Source organism: Rattus norvegicus, chromosome 15 (genome assembly GCF_036323735.1).
Source record: "Rattus norvegicus strain BN/NHsdMcwi chromosome 15, GRCr8, whole genome shotgun sequence".
Lineage (NCBI taxonomy): Eukaryota > Metazoa > Chordata > Mammalia > Rodentia > Muridae > Rattus > Rattus norvegicus.
In genome coordinates, this window is record NC_086033.1 from 5,173,324 (window position 1) to 5,185,119 (window position 11,796).

The following is an 11,796-nucleotide window of genomic DNA, read 5'->3' on the forward strand; positions in this document are numbered from 1 at the left end:
CTGTAGCACATCATGGTGCACTGGGAGCTAGAATTGGAGTTCAACCTGGGCAACCTGCTGGCTTCACTCTGAGGACCTACAGGGTGCTTAACCATCATTTATAACTCAGTATCTGGTGTCTCTCTGGCCACCGTTGGAACTGCATTCAGAGGAACCACAGACAAAAGTCATCCAAAGAACAATTCACCAAAATAAATAAAAATTAGTACATTTTTCTTTCAAAAAGGCATACAAATGTATGGTCAAGTCAAACAAAACCCAAGGAAACACAAGAAATGAAATATTTCACAACAACCCAAGAGTGCAAGAAACAGTATAAAAACAATCTCTTAGGGGTTGGGAATTTAGCTCAGTGGTAGAGCAAGGCCCCGGGTCGGTCCCCAGCACCAAAAAAAAAAAAAAAAAAAAAAAGAAAAGAAAAGAAAAAAAGACCAATCTTTTAAATCTATAATAATTCTATATGTATTTCTTGAAATAGCAGTTGGAGGAAGCAGGCTGTCATGCTCTTATAAGTTCCATAGCCTCATCAACCCTTGTGACAATCTACACCTGTTTGATTTTTTCTTAAGCACAGATATGTGTGAGTTAGAATCCCGAGGTCTGTCTGTCTGTGATCAGACTGTAAACTGTAGTCAATGTAACACTGGCAATCATTAGCCACAATCTTCAAGTTTCCCTTGTAACATCAGAGCACTGCCATAACTTTGGAAAGCAAAACTCACCCTCCACCAAACTATCCTCCAAAATCCAGTCTCTCCAAAACACCAAGTCCATTCCTCATGCTATAAAGTATGACGGCCAAGCCTTGCATATGAAGGATCGATATTGCAGGCTCTAATACCTCACCAAAGAGACATTGCCCTAAATTCTTTTACAAGTCCGGTTTCCATGATAAGAGTTATATTAAAATATTATCCCAATCTAGACCTGTTTCCCTGGGTTGGCACATGCCACGTGTTTTCTCGAATGACTCCTTTTTTAAGCCAACATTCTATTACAAATATTACAAATTTTCAACCATACCCAATAACTTAAAAGCCAGTCACCTATAGCCAAGACATGTAAAGCTTATTATACATTTAAAACCAAACAGAAAAAAATGAAGTGACTACACATATCTTTAGTACTTAGATCAAACACCATTTTTACTTCTTTAGCTGTCATTTTAAAAGAAGCACCTTGTTACCTGTTGATTCCAAATATCACAGTCAAAGATTTCTCTAAGAGAAACAGCTAACAGCTCCATTACCATAGAAGCTTTGAAGCTGCTGGCACCTTTAAGGCCAGCTAGTGTAGACATTGAGCCAGCCCCCTGGGGAGCTTCCCCAGTGGACAGACCTAGGCTCCTAGCTACATTCCTCCATTGAGGCAGGATTCAGTCAGAGACACACATGGCAGTTAACACCAGAGATAACCAGTTATCTAGGATGCTGGGCTCCAAAGGTCAATTGAAACTGTTTTATTTATTTGTTCCTTTCTTGAAAGGACTTAAAACTAAATCAAGGGGGAAATCAACCAGCATTTAAAGTTTTCAACATTTTTTCTTTTAAACATGAAACACAAAACATTCAAGCAACAAGAAGCACAACCCAGACATACATTGACATCCATGGACAGCTTGGTGCAACAAGGACAGACAATAGACATAGAGGGAAGGAGCTAGATGGTGTCCCACCAAAGGGACCCAGATATCCTACCTAAAGGACCCAGAACCAGAAATGAGCACTTCTCCAATAGAAGCCAGCAAGGAGGCAGGATGTCCCTAGGAGAGCTCTTAAAAAGCTTAATCTCACTTTCCTTCTTTTGCCAAAGCATCTGTGGAGAGTCTGGGAGGAATGTTTTTCTCAAACCATTTTCTCTCTTGTCTAGGGTGTAAACTGTCTCTAATCAGGGTCCAAAGACTAAAAGCATCGATGAGAATTAACTTTGCTTCTCTAGATTTTAGCATAACTCTAAAAGAACACGTACACAAAAACATTTGACCATTATTACCTTGTCCCTTTTTACAAGGTTTACTCACCAGTACCCCAAATCTTTATTTTTCTTTGCACGTGCTTTCAATGCCCACGGTGCTTCTGTATCCTGCTTACTGGGACCTTTCCTGGCCCATTTTCCCCAATACGTCCCTCCTTCACTGGCCGGCTTCCTGGGACCATCTCGTCAGGTTGTCCTCTCTTTTCCAATCTTGGTGGGACCTCCATTTGATGATGCCTGTGTCATCAGGACACTCAGAACCGGGCATAGGCCTATAAGAGTTAAGAAGAAACACACACTCGGGTCATTCGTGTTAAAAGAAGGCTGTCCACGCTTTACTGAGATCTCCTTATATACCAGAGGCAAAAGCCGTGGAAAAACAATAAAGCAGGTGAAAACCCCAACCAGGAAAATAGGAAAACAGGAAAAATCTGCATCGTGGCAAGTCCCGGCCCCAACACAGGGGCGTAAACAACTTCTTAACAATAAGAAGCTGAAAGGCTCAGCAAGAGGAATGGGTGCCATGGAAGGTCCTGGCCCCAAATCAGGGACCGAGAGAAGCTGCCAAGGGTGTAAACAACTTCTGTCCATAGTAGGCTGAAAGGCACAGCAAGGGGGAAGGGAAACACTCCAAGGTAGGGCCCAACAGGCTAATATAAATATATATTGGAAAAACTAAAACACTGTATATGAAGAAAAATAATTAAAAAGTGCTACATATCTAAGCATAACATTCATAATAAAAGAAACTCAAATGACAGAAATTCATAAGAAATATTCATCATCCTTCTACATCACGCAAATGCAAATCAAAATTACTCTGAGATCACTTTTCACACTTGTCAGTATGACTAAGTTTAATAACACATGTGACAACTCAAGCTGACTGGGTTATGGAGCAAGGGGAACATTCATACTCTCCTGGTGGAAAGGCAAACTTCTACAGCAACTTCGGAGATCAGTATGATGGTTCTTCAGGAAGGTGAAAATTGTTGTACCTTAAGATACAACTCCAGGTCTCATGTCCAGATGTTGATTTATCCTAGAATACAGACCCTTGCTCAACCATGTTCAGTGAAGCTCATTTATAATGCTTAGAATTTGGAAATATTTAAGTTGTCCCTTAACGGATGAATGCATAAAGAAAACGTGGTGCATTTACAGACTGCATTGCTGCTTAACAATTACAAAAGGCAAAAAGGGAAGCATGCACTATGCAGGACAATGAATGGATCTAGTAAAAGTCATTCTGGATGAGGCAATCCAGACTGAAAGAGACAAATGGGATACATATTCACTGAAATGTGGGTGTGGGTGTTAGCTGTTGATTCTTCAATCTGTGTGACTGTATGATCAGTTTAGTGTGAGGGTCTAGGGACGTGGGCCAGACTGTCCTCATTTAGGGAAGTACAAGTTCAGTCATGGATGGCTGAGGGACACTGTCAGGGATAGGAATGTGAAATGTGAAGAGACAGGGAGAGGGCAGCAATGGAGGGAACATAGAGACGGAGAGTAAAATGAGGCGCTGTATCGAAGCCTAAGAGAGTAGAAACCCTAATTGCTTTTTAAATTGTTTTATAAAGGTAACTAATGCAAGGAGAGAAGTTAAAATGGTGATTGGGTTCATCTATGTGAAATTTCAATAATAAGTAAGTCACAACAGTTATGGATTTTGACTTTCAATGAACCTGTTACAGATAATGAATATCTAGTCCATATGGAGACATCTGTCACCATCTATTATACACTAGTCATTTTATTTGTTTACATTTCAAATGTCATCCCCATCATTGGTCTCTCCACTTTGAACCCCCATACCCTCCCAATCCTCTTTGTTTCTAAGAGGCCACTCCTCCATCTACCCACCCACTTCCTCTTCACCCCTCTAGCATCCCCCTTCTCTGGGACATCAAGTTTCTACAGGGCCAGTTGCCTCCCATCCCAGAGATGTCAGATGAGCCAGTTGTTGCTACACATGCTCTACACTATATGTATCAGGAGCCATAGCCCGGACCATATATCCTCTTTAGTTGGTAGTTTAGTCCCGAGGAACTCTGAAGGCTCCAGTTAATTGATATTGTTGTTCTTCATATTGGGTTCCAATCCCCTTCATCTCCTTCAGGCTTTTCCCTAACTCTTTCATTGTGGTCCCCAGGCTTAGTCCAATGGTTGGCTGTGAATATCTGCATCTGTGACTTGAACAGAGGCACATGCGAGGCTAGAAGGAAGCCTCAGACTCCAAAGGTAATAGGATGTAATTCTGTATTTTCCCAGAAGATGGCGACATAGGATCCTTTTCACAAACTTGTTTCTCACTAACCTCTTAGTTCTGTCCAGCATGTCAGGGAAGTTCCGCAATGTGCTCTGTGACTGAAGATCCTTCTGCTTGCTGGAACTCGATCCGCTGCGTGGAATACTCTCGATCGGCGATGGGCGTCTGGGTCGGTGGACGCAATGACTCCAGGAACTGTGAATGAATGGACTGAGTTGAGCAGACATTGAATTCATCTGAGGGGTTGGCATCTCCAGAACCTGCAGCTTAGCATCCATGGATCCAGGAGAGCACAGTGTGCAGGGCTGAAATCAGATTCTGTAATGGAGAGGCGGAAGAAACTATGGTTTTGAAGTATTTGTTCTTTTTGAAAGCACAAAGTGGGAGATCAGTCAGTTATCCTCTTTTTGCAACATCTTACTCTGAGCTGCAGGACATATCCTGGGGTATATTGCTTTCCATATTCAATGGGCTTTTCAGAAATTCCAGTTTCCTGAAACGGCATGGCCCTACTTTGGTGGACTGACTGGTAGGAAGTGGAAAGGTTCTCTGAGGGGCAGATGAGGAAAGGCCAAAAGAAGAGGAAAGAGACAGCTATGAAAGGGCTGCTGGTGGGTACAAGGAAACAACAAGCACATTTCTCAAAGCCCTATTTTACTATAGCACTGTGGGAAGCATAACCACAAGCTGACAGAAACAAATTGTTAAAATAAACAATGCATTCGTTCCCATCCCCCAAACTACTCCGTTTTTAACCACCAAGGTCAATAGAAATTTAAGCCTCAAGTACACCTTCTCTTAAGGTTCCATACCTCAGCAGGCTGAAAAATCTGCCAACAGGCCTTGACCTACCTTGACTATGCCTAGCAGGCAGACCTTCTCTCTCTTTCTTTTCCTCTGTTTGAGAGCAGGAGCAAATGACTTTATACTGTGGGAGGATTTCCATTATCAACAAACATAAATTTTCCGAAGTCATTAAAGCTAGAAGGCCAATCATTGATGGGCAGGTGTGGTCAGGTCACTCTACCTAAACTATCCCATGGAGAAAAGTAAAAGTGACAGCCATACCTGTGTTTAGGAAACAAGATGTCACAGGTGATTTGAGTATGGGTGCTGTGTGGGAGAGAGGAGGTCATGAATCTAGCTGGAAAAGCCCACTCCACTTTTAGATGTGTTTTGAAAGACATATAATAGAAATTTAACTGCAACAAAATTTTGTCAGCAAATGTGCTCTAATGATAGGTGGTTAGGTTTTGGGGGTCTATTGACACAGAAACTGGATTAGTGGTAATATCTTGGGAAGTAGCTTGTGTTACAAGGAGAACTTCAGTTATCCCTTGCCTAGGCCATCTACTGTCTTCTCTTCTCTTTTTCCTCTTTCACTCTTCTATCTGGGCTGATGTAGCAAAAGGCTCTTCCCAGAGACAAGTCAAAGGAGAATTAAGGTGACATCTTTACCCTGTTTTCTTATAGACACATTGGACTGCGAAGGCTGTGAGGGAACCAGGCGGGAGGAGACTGCAAAAGGCAGAAGGAAGCAGTGACTGCACTGGTCGTGTTTCCCATTCTGTCACAGAAGCATTTGAAGAAAGGAGGGTTCCATTGGCTCAGAGTCGGGAAGCACAGACTCCATCCTAGAAGGGGTGAGTGTAGCCGTGAGAGGTGCAGTTGGTAGAAGTGGACTGGCTGGCAGGATGTGAATGAGACTCTTACTATGTGGGTGGAGCAGGGAGCAGAAATAGGGAAATTCTAGCTCTTAGCTTCCTCTCTGTGCCATTCAGTGCAGGCACCTGGCCTGAGAGTTATGGTGTTACCACCATTCAGAGTGAGCTTTACGTCGATTCTCTCCCCAAAACCCCTCAGAGCGACATTCAAAGGCCTGCTTCACTAACACACTAGGCAATTTTTACCTTCCTCAAGTTGTCAGTGACCAGCAGCAGAGCAAGGCAAGAAGGTTGCACGGCCATTTAGAGGGAGGAATCAAGGAGTGGTGTTCGTGCAAGCCAGAAGAGACCTACAGGAAAGCTGGACATCAAAGAGCCACACACATTCTCTCATGGATTCTCATGGTTTTCCCAGGGTGAGATTCAGATGCATGTGGTAGCTAAAGGCATTTCTGGCTGAAGCCGGTTTTCCTATGTGACATTAGGAAACAGTTGTAATAAAAGAAAGTTTCAAACAGCAAACTGTTCTGATTCTGATGGACACAAGTCTGATACTAGGCTGGAATTCTCTTCATAACTTTCGATACTTTTGAAAATAAAGGATAGATAGTATAATGTACTCGAATCCTAAAATACTGTGAAGTATGCATTTCATAAATATGCATTACATGATATTCAGTTGAAATTGCTGGGAATTGTACTTTCTTCTATCCCTATAACCACTTGGCTCTGGACAGAATTACTAAAGAATATGATGACTTGGGCTGTGTGTGTCTCTGTGTGTCTTTGTGTGTTCTGTGCGTGTGTTTATGTGTGTCTCTGTGTTTCTTTAGGTATTTATGTGTTTATATATTTATGTGAAAATGGAGGCTCTGTCAACTTATGGTATTTTTCACAGTAGCTATTGTCCACAGTGTTTTATGAGATGAAGTCTTCGTTATGGCAGATGGAGTCAGAGAGACTACAGAAAGATCAAAGTAAGGGGTTGGGGATTTAGCTTAGTTGTAGACGCTTGCCTAGAAACCGCAAGGCCCTGGATTTGGGTCCCCAGCTCCGGAAAAGACAAAAAAAAAAAGAAAAAAAAAAAGAAAGATCAAAGTATAGAGGAAGGGGCAGGGAAGATATCACAGCAGTTGAAATCACTTATTGTTCTTCCAGAGGATCTGGAATTGGTTCCTGGTAACCATACAAAGACTAACACCAACCTCGATAGGCAAAGCTGTCTCCCAGATTCTGCCCACACTTGACAACCTCGTGATCCACCCACCCATACAAAAGGCAAAACACAGATCCGGGTCTAGTGGCTAAGAGTGACATGGCCTATCTAATATGGAGGGGAGGAGGGTGGCGGCCAGCAGCAGCAGTAGCGACAGTTGCATCCAGAATACTCCAGGCCACCTCCCTCCCCACCCACCACTTGTTTGGGTGGCTTTAAAGAGTTGAGTAAAATCAAGCTGGTAACCAACCATGACTGAAGGAGGATTTGATCCCTGTGAATGTATTTGCTCTCATGAACGCACGATGAGAAGACTCATCAATCGTCTCCGGCAGTCCCGGGCCTATTGTACCAACACAGAATGCCTTCGGGAATTGCCAGGGCCCTCCGGTGACAGTGGCATCAGCATCACTGTGATCTTGATGGCCTGGATGGTGATCGCTGTGCTCCTCTTTCTACTGAGGCCTCCTAACCTGAGAGGCTTCAGCCTTCCTGGAAAGCCCTCCAGTCCTCACAGTGGACAGGTCCCGCCAGCCCCTCCTGTGGGCTAACATCCTGGTGTGGGAAGCAGTGATTGTTTGACACCCTGCACGACCGAACGACTGCAGAGAACCTGGCACTACCTGTCTCTCCTTTTCCATCTGCAGTTTCATGAGCTTCTAGAAGTTTCACTTGCCAACTGCCTTTGTTTCCTGTGTTGCCACAGTCCTTATTTACAGTATACCTGAGTAAACGATTTCTTTGAAAAGTCGAGGGCTATGTTGGTTGGCCTAAGCTTAAACTTTCCACTCGTTCTCCCTGGAACACTGACCATAGCGACTGTGGTGGTTTCTGGCCCAACTGAAGGAAAATTAAGGTTTCTGCATTTAAGTATTTTAAGTGGTTTGGATAGATTTTAATTCTTTTTATAAGGTATTTATTCTGGGTTGTCTGGTATGAATGACAGAACCATGCTGTAGTCACTTTACTGTGGCAGTTTACCTGTGGGTGGCAGTTTTCTGTAGTCCTTGACACTGATGCTTTAGATCATTTTCCTTACAAAGTCCAGCTGGCTTATATGGCTAGAATAGGAAAATCGATTTGGTTGTTTAATGATTTTTTAAAATAATTCCCATTAAAAATTTCTGATGTTAATACTTTAAATAAACATGATTGATTAATATTTTTAAAAGAGGTAAAACACTCAGAGACCTAGAAAACCATGGATGGCTTCCTCTTTAGTCAACTGGAGCCACAAAAATGTCAGAATCACAGAGCCAATCAGAATTCACCTGAAACCAGACACTACAGAAATGATCTCATTTATATAGAAAGAATTGGCTGATGGGAAAGGATAAGCAAAGTTGCTCACCACAACCATGAAAGGACTCTTCACAACTGGGCATAGTGACTCAAAGTGCCAATTTCAGTGCTTGGGTACATTCCTACAGGATCAAGCCCACCCTGCTCCATCCAGTAAGTCCATGACATTTAGGTCTGCCAGATTAAACTGAGAAGTCCTATTTTTCCTTTTTTTTACTATATAATATCTACTTGTGAGTACATTGTAGTTATCTTCAAACACACCAGAAGAGTGTATCAGATCACATTGCAGAGTTCTGTAAGTACCCATGTGGTTGTTGGGATTTGAACTCAGGATCTCTGGGAGAACAATTGGTACTCTTAATCCGTGAAGCATCTCTCCAACCCCTGACAGATCCTGTGGCAACATACTGACTAAAATTCTCTGTACATTCATTCAAAGAGTTAATATTTCCAGGCTTGAATGACAATGGTACATTTATAACTTAAATGAAGTATTTCATAAGTGACACTGGTCTCAGATATTGAAGTGGTGGGTGAACTATCAGAAATAGAAGGATGCTGCAGGCCCCTGTATATCTATGCAGGATAGCAGTAGATGTAATTGCACTTTTTATATATAATACACATAGCTTTCCAAACCTATTTATTTTTATTTTAGTTTGTTTAAGATTTATGATGTATAGAGCATTCTGCCTGCATGCATGCTTACAGACCAGAAGAGGGCGCCAGATCTCACTGTAGATGGTTGTGAGCCACTATGTGGTTGCTGGGAATTGAACTCCGACCTCTGGAAGAGTAGCCAGTATTAACTGTGGAACCACCTCTCTGGCACCATTACTTCTATTCTAATCTGCCTGGTGTCTCCACCAATTTTCTTATGAATGTTCTCTTGGCATGATAAAGTTTGATTTTAACCTGTGCGCTCAGAAGGGACACACATCTGCAATGACATGTTCATTTGGGGTTTTGTATTTGTAATCCAAGATCTTTTTGTTTGTATTTAGCATGGAACTATCTATGTAAACAAGGATGTTCTCCTCCCTGCCTCTGCCCTCCTGCTTGAACTCTTGAACTAACAGTGGACCACCACCATGAAAAATCACAAAAAAATCCACAAAAAAGCAATTAAGTGCCTACTAGGGCGTTATGAAATATACTATCACCTTAGATGATTCATGGCATGGCGTATAGATTAACAACTTGTATCTGGATATTTCGAGGCATTGTTCCATTGGACTAGACAGAAGACTCTGGCATGAATTTTCTAATGGCGCTGAGTGTCCTTTCATTTTTCTGAAAGTCTTTTGGACTTATGCCAGAGTGAGGGATGTGCACGAATCTCACTGGAAATTAAGTGTCCGTTTCCTTTAAAGCTGAGGTTGGTTTTCTTTCGAGAGAGGAGTGCTTGTGACTGGGATGATTCAGGTCTCCTCCAGCCAAGGCAATTGTGAGAGAAGACATCGCTCAGGTGCACTAAATTCTCACTTCCACAAGGTGGCACCCCATACCTAGCAAAACATATCCTCATTTCTTCAGGACAAACATGTAACCCTATTTGGGTAGAAGGGGTCAGAACAAGACCACTCTTCTGTTTCCCTTTTATTTATTAAGTGGTGATCACCCTTATAGACAGCATACTGCTGTGGTCAGAATGGAGGAAGGGGATAATTTAAGGCCCGTCACTAGTAGGAATTAAAAGTATAGTATACTTTTAATAGTATAACAACATTTATGAAAATTCCAACGATATAATCATTAAGGAAAATTTGCAAGCTGATTGCCCATTAATTATTATATATCAATTGTATAAAAAAATCAAAGAAAAGCTATTGCTAAGGAGTACTGATCAAAAAGACTGCATATTTTTATTTTTTCATTTTAACTTGGTTTCAAACGGCATGTGTGTGTTCTTACATTTTAAATTGATGTGAACAACGAGAAACTGTCCAGAGGGATAAAAAGAAATGATAGAAGAGGTGAGGAAAGGAAGGACAATGGTATTGAGAGGCAGAGATAGGTGCAATATATGGTGTATACATATATGAAAATTAGACACACACACACACACACACACACACACACTTGTGCAATAGCAGCAAGGTCCTTAGCAGGTAAAAGAACTTGCACACTAGTATGATTATCTGAGTTCAATACCTGGGACCCATGGTACAAACATGGACTGAATATTGTGGCACATATGTGCACAGACACACACATATCCACTGGCAAAGAAAACTTTGAAAATTCATAAGCATTTGACTTTAGAGGCACAAGGATCAGGAGTTGGGAATGAGGTCACCCCAACATTCACTCACCTCAGAAAACCCAAGAACCGAAATTGAGCTAAGCTAATGAGTCCGATTAAAGTGTGGCAAATGCAAGAAAAAAGAATTTTAATTGCAAATATGTACGGCATAAACCACAACAAATATTAGGTTAGAAATATCAAATTGCTGGTCCTTTATATTAGTTGATACAAAGAAAGTAACAAAGAAACAAAAAAGAGAGAAAAGAAACTAAATGACAAACTTATGAAGGGAAGTAGAAGCCATCAAAATAAAGGCAGGGAATGAAAGAAAATGGGCTGGAGTGCCATGCTTGAAGGAGGAAAAGACTTTACACTCTCTGCTCTGATGAAGCTGACTGAGATGGTGCCTGCGGGTCCTTCACAGGCGCTTTTGCGCTGCCTGCTCGGCTTGGGCACAGTTGTTTGTCCTCTTGTATTCTGTGCGGATTCCAGGTAAGGCGGGCAGTGGGAGAGCCGGGTCTCCAGCTAACTGGCTAAGCTGCTGTGCTCTGTTGCAGCTTGAGCAGGGAGCTCCTGAGTCTGCACAGCCGCTGCCACAATGTTTCCACCACACTCCTGCTTTCCTCCCCTGTGAAATCCCCTCCTGAGTCAGGTTTGCTGCTTGCTGTTGTCCTGAACTGCTGCCAAAGAAAAACAAGCTCGTTCCTGAAGAACTATTGCTGAACAGGTCCTCTTCCCCATATCCTAATAACTTTTCTCTTCCATTAACTATGATGTGGGCTACTTATTAAAAGTAGTTTGCAAAAAACTTTGCCTCCATCCTGCTGTAGTAGAAATAAGGAAAAAGGAAGCAGGTCCTTTTGTACAAAATACTTTATCAGAGGTCTTAAGCTCCTCAGGCTTCCTCAAAGAAGCTCTGAAGGCAATTTTAGGAAGTATCTAATAATATTGTATGTGATAAAAGAAAAGAGGCCCTTGGGTCAACTAAAATCCAACTTTATTGGTCTGGTCTCTTAAACTTCGGTGCATCTATCCAGGCTCTTCTGGCTTTTGGAGTCTGTAGCGAGAAGTAATGTGTGATTCTCATAGGAGGACTGACTTCGTATGTTACCAGTAC

General features: G+C 42.1%; 1 protein-coding gene across 1 annotated transcript; it reads left to right on the forward strand.

Annotated features, from left to right (window-relative positions):
- The first annotated feature begins 7,377 nt into the window (after positions 1-7,377).
- Positions 7,378-7,697, forward strand: LOC134482171 (small integral membrane protein 14-like). The gene has a single exon (XM_063274914.1). It carries the CDS (start codon positions 7,378-7,380, stop codon positions 7,675-7,677), a length of 300 nt encoding a protein of 99 aa, XP_063130984.1. The 3' UTR covers positions 7,678-7,697.
- Positions 7,698-11,796: the final 4,099 nt, after the last annotated feature.